This window comes from Oryza glaberrima, chromosome 10, assembly GCF_000147395.1.
Source record: "Oryza glaberrima chromosome 10, OglaRS2, whole genome shotgun sequence".
In the NCBI taxonomy this organism is placed as follows: Eukaryota; Viridiplantae; Streptophyta; class Magnoliopsida; order Poales; family Poaceae; genus Oryza; species Oryza glaberrima.
In genome coordinates this window covers 20,498,074-20,515,728 of record NC_068335.1, presented here as the reverse complement: position 1 = coordinate 20,515,728, position 17,655 = coordinate 20,498,074, and the positions used below count along the sequence as shown (strand labels likewise).

General features: G+C 45.6%; 1 protein-coding gene across 1 annotated transcript; it reads left to right on the top strand.

Moving 5' to 3' along the window:
• Window positions 1–8,855: 8,855 nt before the first annotated feature.
• LOC127786138 (glutathione S-transferase APIC-like) lies at window positions 8,856–10,413 on the top strand. The gene is made up of 3 exons (XM_052313466.1): window positions 8,856–9,128; window positions 9,334–9,382; window positions 9,458–10,413. Exons 1-3 carry the CDS (start codon window positions 8,976–8,978, stop codon window positions 10,090–10,092), a joined length of 837 nt encoding a protein of 278 aa, XP_052169426.1. The 5' UTR covers window positions 8,856–8,975; the 3' UTR covers window positions 10,093–10,413.
• The last annotated feature ends 7,242 nt before the right edge of the window (window positions 10,414–17,655 follow it).

Sequence of the window (17,655 nt, the reverse complement as noted above, 5' to 3'; positions counted from 1 at the left end):
GCCATTGCCATCCTCGCCTCGCACCCGACTCCTTCCCCGCCGCCGATGTCGCCACCGCTTCCACAGTCACGGCCGCCGTCGCCGCTGCCATCGATGCCAGCAACCGCCTCCACAAACCGTCGCTGCGCCATTGCCCTCCACCAGCAAGGGGAAGGAGTCTGCCTCCACCAGCAAAACGTCCTGCCGCTGCGCCGTTGCCCTCCACCAGTAATGGGGAAGGAGTCGGCCTCCACCTGCAAAACGTCCACCAGCAAGCAGCTAGGAGCCGCCCTGACGCCGTGTCCGCCGCTGCCGCCGCCGCCATCGGCAGTCACCATCGCCAGCCACCACCACTGCCACCGTCGCCAGTCGCCATCGCCAGCCGCCGCCGTCGCCAGCTGCTGCCGCCGCCACAGCCGTGACCGCTAGCCGCCGTCCAGATCTAGCCGAGTTGGCACGGATCTGGGGGCTTTCGCTGCCGTCGCCGCCAAGCCCCGCGCCGCTCTGCCTTGCCGTCGTCGCCGATCGTCCCGACGATGGCATCGCACACTGTCACCGGCCTCCCGCCACGGCTGTCGTCTCCGCACCGGCGAGGGCGCGCCAGCCCCCACCTCTCCTTTGCAGGCCGCGGCGTTGTCGCTTCCGAGCGGGATGGCGGCAGATCCCGCCGTCCCCCACGACTCCCGCCGGTGGGAGCACCAGATCCGGCCAAGAGAGGGCCGGATCCGTGCTCGGTAGCGCCGGAACTGGACGCCGTCGCCCTCGCCTCACTCCCGTCGTCCGGTCTCGTCGGCGCCCCAACCGCCTTGACCATGAGCGAGGGAGATGGAAAGCCCCGCCGCCGCCTTCCTTGCTTCCGCCTGGCTTTGCCGGCGGTTGCTCGGGCGGCGACGAGGCTGGGGAGAGCAGGGGAGGGAGGGGGCGGCGCGGCTTGAATTGCCGCCCGCGTCGCCCCTGGGGCGGAGCGACCGGGGGCCTCTAAAGTTTAGCTGCACATACAAAAACACCACAATTAATACTAGTATACCTTTTTGGTAAGACTGATGAGTCTAGTAGAAAATACAGTCTTCATCTGAAAGCTTGCAATAGCATGTTCATCGTCAGGTATTCATGTCTATCAGAGGGGGCAGAGAGACTACCGATTTGGCATACGAAAAAAAAAACATCTTGGATCTTTGCAAGCATGCATCAGCTGGTCCCTGCAGTGGACTCCGGCCACCACCTCCGGCCAACTTCTGGGCACAACCACACTCGCATCAATTTAAATTCCTTTTGCTCAGATCTTCTAAGCAACCAATGTCCATATCATAATCACCATTGCAACAACCAACTTACCTACCCTGGTCCATCATATACTGCATCTGTTCTCTTTGCATCCACAATTGTAGGTTATCCCTATCTGTCTGAAAATTCTGAACTTCTTTCTTGATCCATTTCAGATAAGAACTTCTTCTTCAACCTTGAAGGCCCCTGATTGAATCATCTGAACTTTTTCTTGTGAGTTCATCTTTTTCGAGAGGAAGGTGATAGTGCTAATGGAGGAGGAGGGTGACCACTGATGATGAGATAGTAGACGAGCAGAGCTAAGCTGCAGGAGGCAGGCAGGCTGCAGCTAGGGCTGGAGGAGTGAATGCTGGGAGAATCTTTGTCTGACCATCTGTAAAAGGGGAGGGGGTCGCCATGATCCATCCATCTACTGCTATGTGCTTATTGTGTTAAATGCAAAGCTCTTTCTCTCTTTCTGATCTGATGCAATGGCAATGCAAGGTGGTGGTGGCCATGCATTGGCATTGCCCCCATATTCTCTCCTTGCTGTCGTCCCTTTCCTTGATGCCTTTGGCCTGCATCTCATTTATGCATGCTTGCCCGTGCCGTGCCATTACTTCACCCCTAGTAGTTACTTCTCCTTTGCAATCCCCAACCACCCTCCAGAAACTTTTACTACTTGTAGTACTACCCTTCTGCTCTGGTTTTGTTCTTCTTCACTCGTCATCCATTCATCTTCCCTGACATGAAAAAGGAAAAATCTCATTGTGAAATTCTGCTGCAAGTTTCAGCAGTGAGATGTTTTGTCTGAAACTGTATCCAAACTGAGATCTCATGGTGGTTAGCTTGAGCCAACAAGACACATGAGCATTGGAGATCATGAACTGATTCCAACTTTCTTGATTTGAAATTATGAGGGGGGTATGAAATGAAGTAAAGCATGGAGACATCACTATGTGTATAAATGTCTGTATTTGCATTTACAGTTATGGAAGTTGGAAGCTGCAATGATCAGTAATCCAGCACTGTGGAATTAATAAATACATGATTACATGGGGATATATACATGTCATGATGACACCCCTATAAATGGGTCAGAGAGGTGAAGCATTGGCACATGCACATGTTTCTCCAAAGTATGCAAACAAAAAAAAATTGACGTTCAAAAACATGTACATAAATCATTAATCATAGTAGTGTCAAATTAGTTAGGCTGTGTTAGTTCCAGGGGTGAAAATTTTTGTTGTGTCACATCAGATATACGACACATATTTCAAGTATTAAACGTAATCTAATAACCAAAAAAATTACAGAATCCGCCTATAAACTGCGAGACGAATTTATTAAGCCTAATTAATCCATCATTATGAAATATTACACATTATCAAATCATGGAGCAATTAGGCTCAACAGATTCGCCTCGCAAATTAGTCGCAATATGTGCAATTAATTATTTTTTAGCCTGCATTTAATACTTCATACAGGTGTTCAAACGTTTGATGTGATAGGGTGTAAAATTTTTGTGTGGGAACTAAACACCCCCTTAGTACTCCCTCCGTCTAAAAAAAAACTCAATGGGTCATATTTTCTTTTAGGTTGAGTACTGAGAAAGACTACTATATGTGCTTAGAATTTTTTTTAGAGCCAAGCTAGTAATCTGAACCTTTGATTTTTACAACTTTGCATACTAAAAACTGATTTTCACGGGTTGGCTATAGAAATCAAAATTTGGATAATTCATTTTCACGGGTGTTTCTTTAAGAGAACCGTCCGTGAAAATCAACTTTTACGGATGGAGGATGGAATCCGCTTGTCCAAATTATCGATTTCTACCGGTCTTGAGCCACGAGCAGTTTGTTCAGCGCTTGCATAAATAGGTTACCTATAACTTGTACAATTTTTTTTTCTTTTTTATGAGTGTTGTGCTTATAGAAGTATTGCAACGACGACTGTTAAACACGAAATGAGTTGCTACAGAAATTTTGGCATCTGGCAACAGGAACTGCATATTTGTCAACACAGCTATAAATCGATTGCTACGGCCAAAAACATGAGTAAAAAGTAGAAACGCATGCTCACACTGACAACAGCTGTATATATATAACATCTCTGTGCTCTGAGAACCGAAAGAGTTCTATTGATCATTACTTTTTTGGACATTTTCCTGGTGAGAGTTTCCCCTCCTGAAATCCTTTAGTTCCATTCAAAAGGAGAGGGAGTCCAGTACACAAATCAGAGTACATGTACAGGGATAAATAAAATAATTTTCCATTTGAAAACAGAAAGAGTAGAAAATTACATAGAGAGGACAAACAACGATAACTACATATTTACATTTTGTTCACCAAAAAAATTTGAAACATAACAAATGAATATGTAGATTTCAGATAAACACAACTAGCTACAGTTTGTTGCACAAATCAACTGCTTTATATATTTGCTTGCTGCTCCCTACGATGATTTCCATGTCCCAGAATGGAAACGTCAGGAAGATGCATGTAACTGCAAGTCTGCGACGCCTTAAATCCGATCGAAGAATTCTTCATCAGTTCCCCTGAAATAGGTCGAATGGCCCATTTGGACAGCAATACTACTGGAGGAAACTAGTTAGACAAAACACCGACAAAGTAAAGCACATCTACTACACTGCAAATTTGTAGGCATGAAATGATCAAAAAAGTTAATCCGCATATATTGCATATTTGCATTACATTACATGATCCATACCCTACACATGAAAACAAACGAAATCTTACTTCCAATGTGGATGCGTGTACTACTAGATCGGGCTCTTGGTGCTTTTGAAAGCAATTATTTCAAAAAAAAAAAAACTTGGCTAAGAGATGTAGGATAGAACATGCAACAAGAAGATCCAGGGCATATATATTTGTATGGGATCACAACGGCATTCAAATATGCATATATACATACATATGCAAGAATATATATAATGATAGTGAGCTGCAAGAATTAACTAATCATGCTATTACCAGCCGACGAGCGCCATATATATAGCCGCAGATTAGTGATGGTAAATTGAGACTTTGGGAGTGATCTGTACGCATGATTGCATAAAAATGGTGCTGAGATATTGGCACGGCTCAATCAGAAGTTCCAGCATGGAGCATACTACACTGAGACTGCATCAGATTCATGCACTCTTCTGCATCGATGATCCATCTGAGTGAGCCGGGCCAACATCATAGCTACAATTTCATTTCTTTCTATCGCGACCAAGCTCTGAAGAACAATGGCCGGGCAAACGGAGGAGGTTGTCGGCGAGGGAAGAAGAAGAAGAAGAAAGCTTGGGCGCAATGCAATATACTATGCAGGTTGCAGGTTGCTAGCTAGGGTTAGTGTGAATGAGTGATCTGAAGGAGGAGACCTCGCCTGCAACCATCTTATATGGACTCGCTCTCTGCTACGTGATTCCTTGTGTTGGTGGGCATTCAAGTCTGCCTGCCAAATGAGCAAGACAGGCTGCAGCATTAATAGAAACTAAACACCCCTCTCTCTCACACACACACATACACAGATGATTGGTGCACATATGTAGGTGCAGAGATCGATTAAAGGCATAATGCGTGCATCAGATCGACCAGAAAATAAAAGCCAGCATAAACTCTTCTCCTCTTTACTATTTTGATTTTTCTTTTCTAACTCTACCAAATAATCCATCAGCTTGAGTAGTTCAGTACAGCATTATTGTTACAATTCGCAAGCAACGATGATAATCAGACGAAGCTAAGGTTAGCCGGAGTATGGTATAGTTAGGTACGGTGATCGGCCGGGGCGGCGGGACAAAAGAGACAAGACAGGGCGTTGATTACTGGAGTCCGGCCGGCGTCTGGCCGCCGATGCATGCTAGCTCTTCTGCAGAGCTCTGATCTGCGGAGCGATACGGGGAGGAGGACGAGGCGTAAATGCGAGGGAATCTCAGTCCTTGCCGCACCCAACTTATTGCGCGCCCATCCACTCCGGCCGTCCGGCGAGTGCTGCTTAAATGCGCTCCTTCTCTTTTTCGCCAAGGCGCAAAAGAATTACCCGTAAATATATTAGCAGAAAAAGAGTTATTTTTGTTGCACAACGTAATCAGCCAGACTGGTTTATGCCCGGGAAGGAGGAGAAAAGGCAAAATAAAAAACATAAAGCTAGGAACTACTACGACGGTTAAAACGCAACACCAAACAGCGGGAGGGGGCAGAGCCACGCTACACTTCCAAGAAATCCCAAAAACAGCAACGCCTGCTAAAGACTACAGCTGACCCTCCAAGCGGATGGACTCCAGAACCACTGGGACTGAAGCGAGTGCAAAGTAGAAAACCCTGGAGTTTCGTTCCTTCCGCAGCTGCAAGAGATCAGGAGTACCAAGGAGTCGAAGCCGATGCGGAGGTGCTCAGGTAAACAGGTCTTGGAGGTGGAGAATGACCACAAATCCTGGAGCCAGCTGCCACGAGGGGGAGAGAGGGCAGCCCAGCGCTCCTTCTCTTCTCCTCTTCTCTCCTCTCTCCCGCGTCGTCCCCTCCCATCCTTGCCATTCCTTACCTCTCTCAGGCGGGTTTGGAAGGGACTAAAAATTTCCTTGTTACATCGGATGTTCAGATACTAATTATAAGTATTAAACGTAGACTATTGACAAAACCCATTCCATCACCCTGGACTAATTCGCGAGACGAATCTACTGAGTCTAATTAATCCATGATTAGCCTATGTGATGCTACAGTAAGCATGTGCTAATTATGAATTAATTATGCTTAAAAAAATTATCACACGAATTAGCTCTCATTTATGTGGTTAGTTTTGTAAGTAGTCTATGTTTAATACTCCAAATTAGTGTCTAAACATCCGATGTGACATGGACTAAAGTTTAGTCCATAGATCCAAACACCCCCTGCTAGGGCTTTTTCACCAACCACTCGATTACCGGAAACTCGGTGAAATTCGGATAAATTTCACCTAAAAGAGTTACTGTTTGGTTTTTTTAAACGGTTTTCCGACTGTAACTCTTTTCGGTAAATTTTATCAAAGGATAAGTAGTGACAAGCAAATATCAAATAATTGGAAAATTATAGTTGCTTAGATGCAAATAGGTAAATAGTAATGGTGTATTTTATAACCGTGAAAATCATAATGACATAGATCTAATTAATCATTTTTTAAAAGGAAAAACTCGAAGGTTCTCAATTCGCGTCGGCTCTGTTGTGATGTCATCTAGATCTATGAACTTATAAAATGTACGTATGGATTTCTAATTATGGTTTAATGAATCACTTGTTAGGGGATAAACCCCACCCCTGAAGTGTTGGGTTAACTAATGTGATAGAGGGCTAGAATGCCCCTAGGGGCAAAAGAGGGGGATGCTTCTCCCAGTCCATCCTCTTATCTTTTTCCCCCTTCTTCCCCCCTTGTGTTCAAGCTTGGGTTCCATGCAATGAAGGGGAGCCCTTGGCCTTGCTTGTTAAAATTTGTTCCAACATCACACGAGATCCAAAGTACTAATGACGCAGCTCAAACGCTGACATGGTTATCCACGCTGATAAAAAATTTACACATAGCCCCTTTTGCTACAGTGTCCCAAAATTGACTTTTACCATCTCCAAATAAAAAAATGCATTTCTGAAATTTATAATTTAAGTCATGCACCAAAAAGATTTGGGAGTGGTGGGATATGGGAGTCAACTTGAAAGTATACTGTTGCACGAGCGGCATAATGCAAAATTCTCATCATAATTGTTGTGGACGTAAGCATCCGAGCTGCACCATCTGCACTCTGTATCTTGGATCATACATTAAACTAGGATTAGATATGAAGATAAGCATTTTACATAGCTAGACGACACCCTAGTTCAAGTTAAGGACCGTTATGTGTTTTACTCTAAAATCAAAGTGCATTTTTTTCAGTTTGCTGTTAACTTTATTAAAATAGTACTCCATCCATCTCATTTTGAGGGTAGCTGTGGGTCTCTATGTACCGTCCATCTTATTTAAATTTTTTTATGATTAGTATATTATTATTAGATGCTAAAACATGAATAATGTTTTATACCTAACTTATTTTCTATAATTTTTAAATATTTTTTCAAATAAAACGGAAGATCAACGTTGGACAAATAAACCCACAACTGCACTTAACGGAGGGACTACTAGTTTTTAAGGACAATATTGTAAAAGTAGTGAAATTGACTGAGATTCAAATAGAAGTGGGACCCTTTAAGAAACCATATACTACTACTTTTGTCCCAAAATAAGTGCAGCCGTGGGTATCCGTGTCAAACGTTTAACTGTTCGTCTTATTTAAAAAAATATGAGAAATAATTAAAAATAATTAGTCGCACATAAAGTACTATTCATGTTTTATCATCTAATAATAATAAAAATACTAATCATAAAAGAATTTCAAATAAGACGAACGGTAAACGTTGGACATAAACAGTATAAGAACTACACTTATTTTGAGACAAATGGAGTACCATAAATCCTGAGGTAACAAGTGACAAGACAATAGCCCATCTTTTCAGTAACTTTGACCTACAAAATTTACCACCAGTTACAGGAGTAATAATACAAGTAGAGCAACGTAGGCTTCATCTTGAATTCTTGATGGCCGGTCTCAAAACCAAGCTGGGCCTTGTGATGGGCCTTGCTGATACAAGCCCAGGATTAGCAATGAAGCCCATGGCCCAGCAGATTCTCCAACTCAAATCCTTTGCAACTCTGCACACCGCAACCGAAAAAATTGATAATTTGACACTTTTTTCGTTGTCCAATTACTTTAATTGACATTTGTGAGGATGACATATGGGACTATCTGAGTGAATGAAAGTGGGCCAGGATGTCAAATAATCGAAACCCGTTGAAAAGAGTGTTAAATTATCAAATCTCTCCACTGCAACCTGTGTTCGCTTTTCTGAACAATCCTGACATTAACGGCGAATTGATTAAGATCTGTTCAGCAGCCAGCTGCGAGAAAACAGTGAAACGAACGTGATGCTTTACCTTTCAACGTACTGCATCTCTGATGCCAAAAGCTGCCTGCCTACCTGCATGCATTAGCATGAGCAAAGGTGAGGAAAAGCATATATTCAGTTCGGAGCTTCCAATACGGGAAGAACACAAATACTATATTGACAGTAGCTTAGGTATCTCTAAGATCTCCATGGATGGAAGTGGCAAGGCACAATTCATCCGCATTAACATATTTAATCACACGTGTTATCTCAAACAGAGATAATTAATTGCCAGCGTGTAAACTTGCATATACTTGTACACAGCAGATGTATCTCATCTACCTTTGCTGATAAGAAAATGTTCAGATCTCTTGAGATCACGGTGCTGCTCACTGAAAAGCAGCTGAATTGGAACCTTCTTAGTTAAATTTTTTGCTTACTAAACCTCCCTGGTGATTCGATTCCTCGTGGAGGCTATGATACGCAAGACATCATAAGCATTTAGTCACCAGCACTTTGGATGCTTTACCTCTTTACCAATTTTTTTTTCTCCTTTTGCTTTTTTTCATCAAGAACCAGATGAGAAGCAAGGCATTGCCAGATACTGGCCCAGATATTAGTTTTCAGCTTTGGTGTTCAGTATATATACCCACCTGGACAGCCAAATGTCTGCACACACACACACACACTCACAACTGTCAAATCTCACCTGCAGATTAATCAGTTAAGCAACACTTCGATTCCTCGCCGCCGCCGCCGCCGCCGCCGCCGCCGACCGGAAAGATGCCGGGAGCCGTGAAGGTGTTCGGGTCGCCGTCGTCGGCCGAGGTGGCCCGCGTGCTGGCTTGCCTGTTCGAGAAGGACGTCGAGTTCCAGCTCATCCGCGTCGACTCCTTTCGCGGGTCCAAACGCATGCCCCAGTATCTCAAACTCCAGGTAATTAATTAGAGAAAATTTACTGTTCTTGAGAAAGTATTTTGAGATATCTAAATTTTACACTAAAATTTTTTATACTTGTATTTAGTATCTAGTGGTACCAAATTTTACACTAGAAAATGTTAATTAACTAATCATCATCATGATGAACGAAATAATCTCTCATCATCTTCATGGATTAACACAATCAAATGTAATGGTGTAGCCTCACGGCGAGGCTCTCACCTTCGAGGACGGCAATGTGACGCTCGTCGGTAAGCAAAGAATTAATCAAACGTGAATAAATTGTCATGGTAAGATTAATATGTTGATGCTGAGTTAATGGGCAGAGTCGAGGAAGATCATAAGGCACATTGCGGACAAGTACAAGAACCAGGGGAACCCGGACCTGATCGGGATGGGGGCGTTGGAGAGGTCGTCGATCGAGCAGTGGCTGCAGACGGAGGCGCAGAGCTTCGACGTGCCCAGCGCCGACGTGGTCTACAGCCTCGCCTACCTGCCGGCGGCGACGACGCAGCCTAACAAGGGCGCCGCCGCCGCCGACGGTGGCCGCTGCGAGGAGGAGAAGAACGACGACGGCGGCCGTGACCGGCAGTACAGCAGCCAGAGGCAGGGCGGCGCCGGCGCCGGAGGAGGAAGGGATGGCCAGATGGCGGCGGCGCACCGGCAGAAGGTGGAGGAGATGAAGCAGCTGTTCGAGAAGAGCAGCAAGGAGCTGAGCAAGGTGCTGGACATCTACGAGCAGCGGCTGGAGGAGGCGGAGTACCTCGCCGGCGACAAGTTCACCCTCGCCGACCTTTCGCACCTCCCCAACGCCGACCGCCTCGCCGCCGACCCGCGCACGCTCCGGATGCTGCAGTCCCGCCGCAACGTCAGCCGGTGGTGGGCCGACGTCTCCGGCCGCGAGTCGTGGAAGCAGGTCAAGAGCCTCAACCGCCCGCCCTCCGCCGAGGCGCCCTTCTGATGATGAGGTCAGCCACCGTGCTCTTCCGGCCGCCGGCGGCGGCGGCGGCGGCCGGCGAGAGGAGGAGGAGGAGGAGAAGGGGGTTGCTTTGCTTTATGATTCGTGCTGCGTACACATTTTTTCCAATGTCGTCGTCGTCGTCGTCAATAACCGGACACGTACGTTCGTGTTCGCGCCATACATATCCTGCTGCTGTTGGTGAATTCCGAGTGGTCACATTATTATATTATATAACTGTCAGTCTTGTAACAAGTTCAATAAAATGCTTGCCCCTTTGTCGTGATATTTATACGTGATTCCTCATCAAATTCCTTCGTTTTGAGATGATTTGTCGTGCAGTTTTCATGCTCCTCCCCGATTTCTTTCTTTCATTTTGATATTTGAACACTGGTCTGTAAATTTGTGTGTGTATTCAGTTTAGAGGGCAAAACTTGCGTTGGGCCTCACATTATGGAGGGAGGCCCAGATTAGAGTGGGCTGCACGTCATTTCGCTGCTGCGATATGGGCCGTGGGCCGTGTATTTTGGGCCATGGTTCGCTCTCCCCTAGACTCGCCGGCGGATTCTACCACCCCTTCCGCCGCCGCCGGCGTGTTGCACTCCATCTCCGGCGAGGTTCCCCCAAGCCCCAAGACTAGGTGATGAGGTAATCATGCAGCAGTAAAATAGCATGGCTGTGAGCCACTTAACCATGATCCTATCGGAATTCGGGATCGTAATAAAACTTTGGTTTATCTTTCTGTAGCCGTTGTATCCGGTATGATTTCTTCTTTTAACCGTTTCGATTCTGAAACAGATATGATCTGCTTTTTAATATAACTCTGAAACTATCATGTTTTTCTCAGATAGAGGGAAAGAGGATCAAGTTTGTTGAATCTGAAATTTCCTAAATATCATCTGAAGGTTCACATGTTGAATTTCTGATCAGTTTCATTCCATGAATTTCTGTTTAAATCAACGAATTGGGTCATAGTGTTTACGGGTAGTAGCTTTCAGAATCGTAGCCAGAGCGTAAGCGTGGCAAATTTTTGTTACCGATAACTGTAAAATTTGCATTTTCCCCACGATGCTGATCATGTCCCAGTAAATTTTAGAGTGTTTTCTGCATGCTGTATGTTTCAGCATTGCAAGTAATAAATCCTGCAGAAGTTGTTTAACTGTTTCATATTGGGGGCATGGTTACTACTATCAGTTTAGACAATTTCATTATTCTGTTGATTTTCAGCTTAATTTAGATATAGCTTAATCAAGCTTCTGAAGGATTTGTTTAAAGCATTTCTAGTTCCTTTTCCATATGGATGAGCTCTACTAGTGGGGTTTCCCTTCTCAGCTTGTGCTGCTTAGGATTTTTGTGGTTATTATTACCTTCATTATATGTAAAAAGCACACACGTTCCAAAATATGTAAAAACACATAACACTAAAATACAAAATCCCCAGCTTAGATGAACTAACTTACAATAATCATCAGGTAACTATGATATATGTCTAAACATATAAAAAATTTATAACACGTCCAGGATATATTTGTAGCAATTAGTTCAGAAAATAATGTACCCTTTGGACTCATTTTTTTAATCTGCATTTAGATATCAGTGTTATTGTGATCCTCATCCTGTTGCTCTGTGTACCCAGTCTCCCTTGTCACTTTGTCAGTTGCCCAGGCATGTTATTATCATAGGAATTACTGTATTAGGATTTTATTACAGACCGTATTAACATTCGGTAACATCTATACTACAAGTAACATCAAGTACATAGCTTGAGTAGAGTGGGTATTAGGAATGCTGATCAAAGAAGATCAACCAACATTACCACTTTACCAGCAATTCAGTTTGGAATATCATCCCAAAGATACTCCAAAGATCAACCAGATGTTGAAAAAAATATAAGGAATCAATGGAACTTCTAGGAATGTATGTACAGTAATTATCATCTGAATCAATCTCAAAAAACACCTGAATTGCAAATTGTTCCCCTGAAAATGTGACAGGGCTTCAGAATCTAATCTATCTATCAAATGATCTGCTTTGGCTCGGGTTTGCAGCGTCACTGGTGCGTGCGTGCGAGAGCACACGCGCCTCTCTCTGCATCACCGGCGCCCAAGTCAGTCTACGGTTTCAGCGGCAGCGCATTGTTTTGAACTTCTTGAACACCTTCTCCGCCGACTCGTCGTCGTGATCCGCCGCGGCGGCGGCGGCGGCGGCGGCGTCGCCGACGACGACGTGGCGGCGCTTGTGCAGCCTCCTCTGCATCATTGCCGGGAGGTCCATCTCTCGCCTCATCTCTTCCAGCGCGTTGCGCGTCTCGGCCACCACCTCGAGGACGGAGCTCGTGCCGCAGTTGAACTCCATGGCGTTGACGAGGATGTTCTCCTCCAGATGGATCGCCGCCTCCAGCCGCAGCATGATCGTGTCCAGGATCGCGAGCGCGCCGCCGGCGGCCACGTCGGGGGCCACCTCGGAGCACGACCAGTAGTCCTTGCTGTCGCTGTCGCCGCCGGCGCAGTCGGAGCGGTGGCTCAGGTAGAGCGTCGCCGGCGAGAGGGAGACGATGGTGCGGGCGAGGCGGTGGTCGGGCCGCGTCTTCCGCTTCGGGGAGGTGAACTTCTTGTACGGCACGGCGTCGCGGCGCAGGGTGTCGAAGGCGACGCAGCAGCGCGTGGCGCTGGCGTTGATGGTGAGCACCGGCGAGTCCGGGTCGTCGGCGTCGACGGCGCTGCTGACCTCCACCGACCCGTCACCCATCTCCCTCCGCCCGGGGATCCCGAGCGCGGCGGCGTACGTCTGGTCGATGATGATGAGGGCCATGTTGTCCACCACGTCCCACGGCCGGTGCTGCTCGATCAGCGCCCGGGACATCGGGCGCCGGCGGCCGCCACCCTGCGACGACGACGAGGAGGAAGAGGACATCACCGGCGGCGCCAGCGGAGGCGGCGGCTTAGCAAGGAAACCGGTTGCGGCGGCGGCGGTGGCGACACGCGGCGGAATCGGAATCCTCACTGATATGGAAACGGAATCCAACCAGATTGCCCGATGCGAGGCGGAGGCGGACTCGGTGTCCGGCCGATCCATCGGCCGATTGGGAGCTGCGACGTGTGGAACCATCGCGTCGTAGGGTTTCCGGCTGGTCGTCATGAGATGCGACGACGACGACGAGAGCGCCGCGGATTTGGCGGGAAGCGGAGGCGCCGCCGCGGCGGCTGACAGAAGCGGTGCAATCGCCTAAACGCGGGCTCGGCGAGATGAAATGGGCCGGCCCACTAGAGATTCCGATAAATAGGCCGGTTCGTTCAGCGAGGCGGCCCAACAAGCAAACTGTCAGACTGCCTTGGCACCGGGCGTGCAGGCCGTCCCATTGTCCAATGTCCACTAAGTAAATCACGCTTAAAATTAGGGCATATCACTTCGTCGATCTACGTAGGAATAAGTCCACTTTGACTCCCTTAAAAGTTACCCGAATCTAATTTATGACCCTAAACCGCAAAACCGGATATCTCTACCCCTGAACTATTGAAACCGGTGCAATTTGACTCCCTTGGTGGTTTTGTGTAGACCCCCGATTTTGGAAATTAGAAATCTTCTGTGTTTATTCGTACCAATCCCTAGATCAATAGTTGGTACACACATACATAGTTGGATCACAACATATCACGAATGAATTCAGGCTAAAAGAGTTAAATACTTACATTAGGGCCAGGTAGGCCAACAACTACCAGAGAACAACAGCGGAAGACAAAATAATATAAAGGCCCGGTTAACATGCCACAGGCAGTCGACAGGGGAACGAGACCTAGAACAAGACCGCACTCCGATCATCTTGTTAGATACGCAAGCGTACCGACAAAGGCTTCTCTTCAACACTCTTCTAAAAGATATATAAACAGCAAGGGTGAGTACCAATCGTACTCCGCAAGCCACCACAACAACAATGCGTATGATAGAAGGTATTTCAAGGAATGGCTTCAGGTTCTTTTGCATAAAGCTAGTTTTGCAATTCTTTTCACAAGCCTAAGACCTAGCATAGACTGATCAAGTTTTAATACCAGTGTTCACATTAAACAACGACGGTTCTGTCCACCATCCATTGTAATCCCAAAGATAGCTTCCCGCCATTGAGTCGTCAGGGTTTTCTGAGGACGTCCACCTTCCCTCCTCTCAGGAAGTGGCTCCATCAGCATAAAATTCATCATGCAATATCCCATCCCACACAAGTTAAGAATTTAGAGTCTAGCCAAGTGTAATACATGTCTCGGTGCTCAATCACCGCGAGCACGGCTATTCGAACAGATTTAGTTTACTCACACTACAGTGGATGTACACTTTACCCGCACTCCGTGACTGCCCAACACATGAGCCTCGTCCCAACACATGTGACGCGTCACGGCAAAGCTTTTCGATAACCTCGCATTGGCAGTACCCGCTCCATGAACTTTACATCCTCATGCATTCTAGGTGTACACGGTTTCTAGCAATGAGAGGAGTTATGGCGCACCCGGGAAGGAAAGACTCACACATGCATTAAGTTATAACTATGTTTAAATTCTCACATGGCAGTCCTACCGATGGTGACACCACTGTAGACACCTGCCTCGCGGTTCTACCAATGGCTGCCCCACTGTAGAGCCCCTGCCTCACACATCAAGAAACCACTATGCATGGATACTGCCTCCGCTCAGCTATCTATTCCACTAGGTCTATACCCATACGAGAAGTGCGGTTGTACGGGGGTCGTTTCATGCTTAACTTCATGGCTCGGTCCTTAATTGACTGGGGACGGTGCTAGCCTTTTTCGGATACCACCCAAATCCTCCATCCGCCCCAGTCGAAAACAGTTGTTTAATTTTATTTCTCTTTTCACAAATCATGTCATCAACATCATGGCAATGTGGCGCTCATGTCTCCACATGCCGCATCTCAATTACCTTCCCAAAGGTAATTGCCCAAGCATATAGCATTTGATAAATATGAGTATGCATGATTCTAGAGTAGCATTTCTAAGCATTTGTCATAGTTGACTAGGGACTCATACGTAATCATGGTTACAAGAGAATAAGGGTAAACAATAATCAAGGCATGGCATATTCACAAATAGGATGTTCATTATTGCATGCAATCTTATTTTTAAATAAAATAATTTCGCAATTGGGATCAACATGTTCAAGGAATAGTGATGACTTGCCTGCTCAGGATAATCCTTATTATTGATATAATCTTGATCAACCTTCACCTCCTGGAAGTTGCAGACGTTGCCTCACGACTAACCGATACATAAGGTCTATAATACGCGAGAAAAACCAATATTCAAATAACAATCAAATATGCGCAACAAAATATACTATTCGTGTTTGCTAATGGATCCCAATCATGCTAAGGCTAAAGTTTCTTAATCTTTCTATTGTCATCGTGGCCTATTTAGGAGTTAACCAACATAGCATTTATGGGATACATATATATTTGGCTAATCGGTGGTTTAGTCTATCAAATGGCTATGGAAGGATTATGGTTATGTATGCATCTATCTAAATAGGATGGTTATATACTAGAGGTTCTGTTGTTAGATGGATTTAGGATCAATCAAACAATTACAGTGAATCATTTGTATTATTATTTTATTGATGGAAGCTTTACTTTAATTATGAACATATTTTACTTGCCATTATAAATTATAAAAGGGCTAATAATTATCCATGCTCTATATGTTAAATTCGGGAGGTTTATAATATTATAGTTACAGATTATCTCTTAATGAACAATCCGGAGTTACAATTGAACTATGAACATATGAGGTCAAGATTTATAATTAGTACTTATCTACTATTCATGTTTGTTATATACTCCCCAGTTTAATATATGAAAAAGATGAATTAATTGTATAACTATAATGGGATGTACAATATATGTGTGCAACAACGTATAAGGTTTTGGTCGCCTACTGTACATGAGCTTATTTAGAAAGTGTACTACCCAATGCTCCAAGTGATTCCTGAATATATTGTAGTTTAATTATACATTAGCTAGTTTCTATGAGTGATATTGTATATGTGATGCGACAAGTTTAAGCACTGGTTCTATTGGGTTACTAATAAGTGGTAATCAATTTAGGCATATATATGCTATTCTATATGGTATTGCATCGATTAATTTACTTAGTGATTCCTCCACATCTAGCTCTGTTATTATTCTCCTAAACAGGTTAAAGATTCATCTATATGTGTTTATATTTTAGTTACATAATCATAAGGCTGCACTTGATTTAAATAACCTATAAGTCATGGGTATAATTATATGGCCATCGAATATTAAATAAGTACTAGTATTTTCCTAGTTTGAGACATTATTTAAAATTAGTTTGTGTGGTTGTTACAGTGAGAAAGCATGTTAGAGACAAACATTCTTACATCTACTTTACTGTAAAATACTAATTTTATTTGTTAGCACATTTTTAAGTTGACTATTATGCATTATCTTAGTATTAATTATTTAATTATAAATATTTTTTTATCAAAATAGTGAATTATATACCATTGGAAAGCTTATGAATTTAGATAAATTTAGGTTCAAGTTTCACTCAAATCGGAGCTAAAATGAATAAGTTATGCTAGTGTAAAGATTCAAATTTGAATTAATTCTAATAATTGCGAAATGGTACTGTTCCTAATTCATTTATTTATAATACAACCTTTATCCATAAGCTATGGTGACTGACAAGTGGGGTCTTCCTATTTTCTTTTCTTTTATTTTACTTTTCTTTCTAAAGGAATCCATATGGGCAAATGACAGGTGGGCCCGACTCCTTTGACTAGGGTCAAACCAGCCATTAAACCCGGTAGGGCCCGCATGTCATAGACTCGAAACTATAAACTCTCCATAACTAGATTTTTAACCACCTGGACCTACATGTAATAGACTAACTAATAAAGATTAAGAAGGGGATTACTATTCACTAATCACGTGGGGCCCACTATAACCTCTCTTCTCTCTCTCTGCTTTCTCTGTTTTCCCCTCTCTCTCACACGGCCGAGCGGCGCGGCGCGGCTACCGGCAACGAAGGGGGGCGGAAGGGCTTACCGGACCGGCGGCGACGACGACGGGAACACGGCGGCGGGGTGCGGCGCGGCGGCGGTGAGACGCCGGGGCATGGTAGCGACGGCGGAATGCGGCGTCGGTGGAGGGGAAGAAAGAGAAAAAAGGGGAGAAGAGGGGGAATGGCATGGGGAGGGAAGGGAAAGGGGAGGGGGTATTTATAGGGCTCGGGGGAGGGGTGGCCGGCTTTAAACGACGACGGAACGGCGCGGCGACGTGGGGCTCGGGGCGACGGCGACGCGCGGCGCGACGGCGACAGTGCGCGGCACGGGGACGGGGGGCTCGAGGCGCTGATGGCGACGGCAGTGACGCGATGGCGCGGTAGCGGCACGGGGCTCGGGGCGCGGCGGCGGCTCATGGCTTGGTGGCGCGGCAGCGGCGCAGGGCGACGGCGACGGGACGGCGGGTGACGCAACGGCGATAGCGCGGCGGCTCAGGGCGCGAGGCCGGCGGCGGCTCAGGGCGCGAGGCCGACGGCGA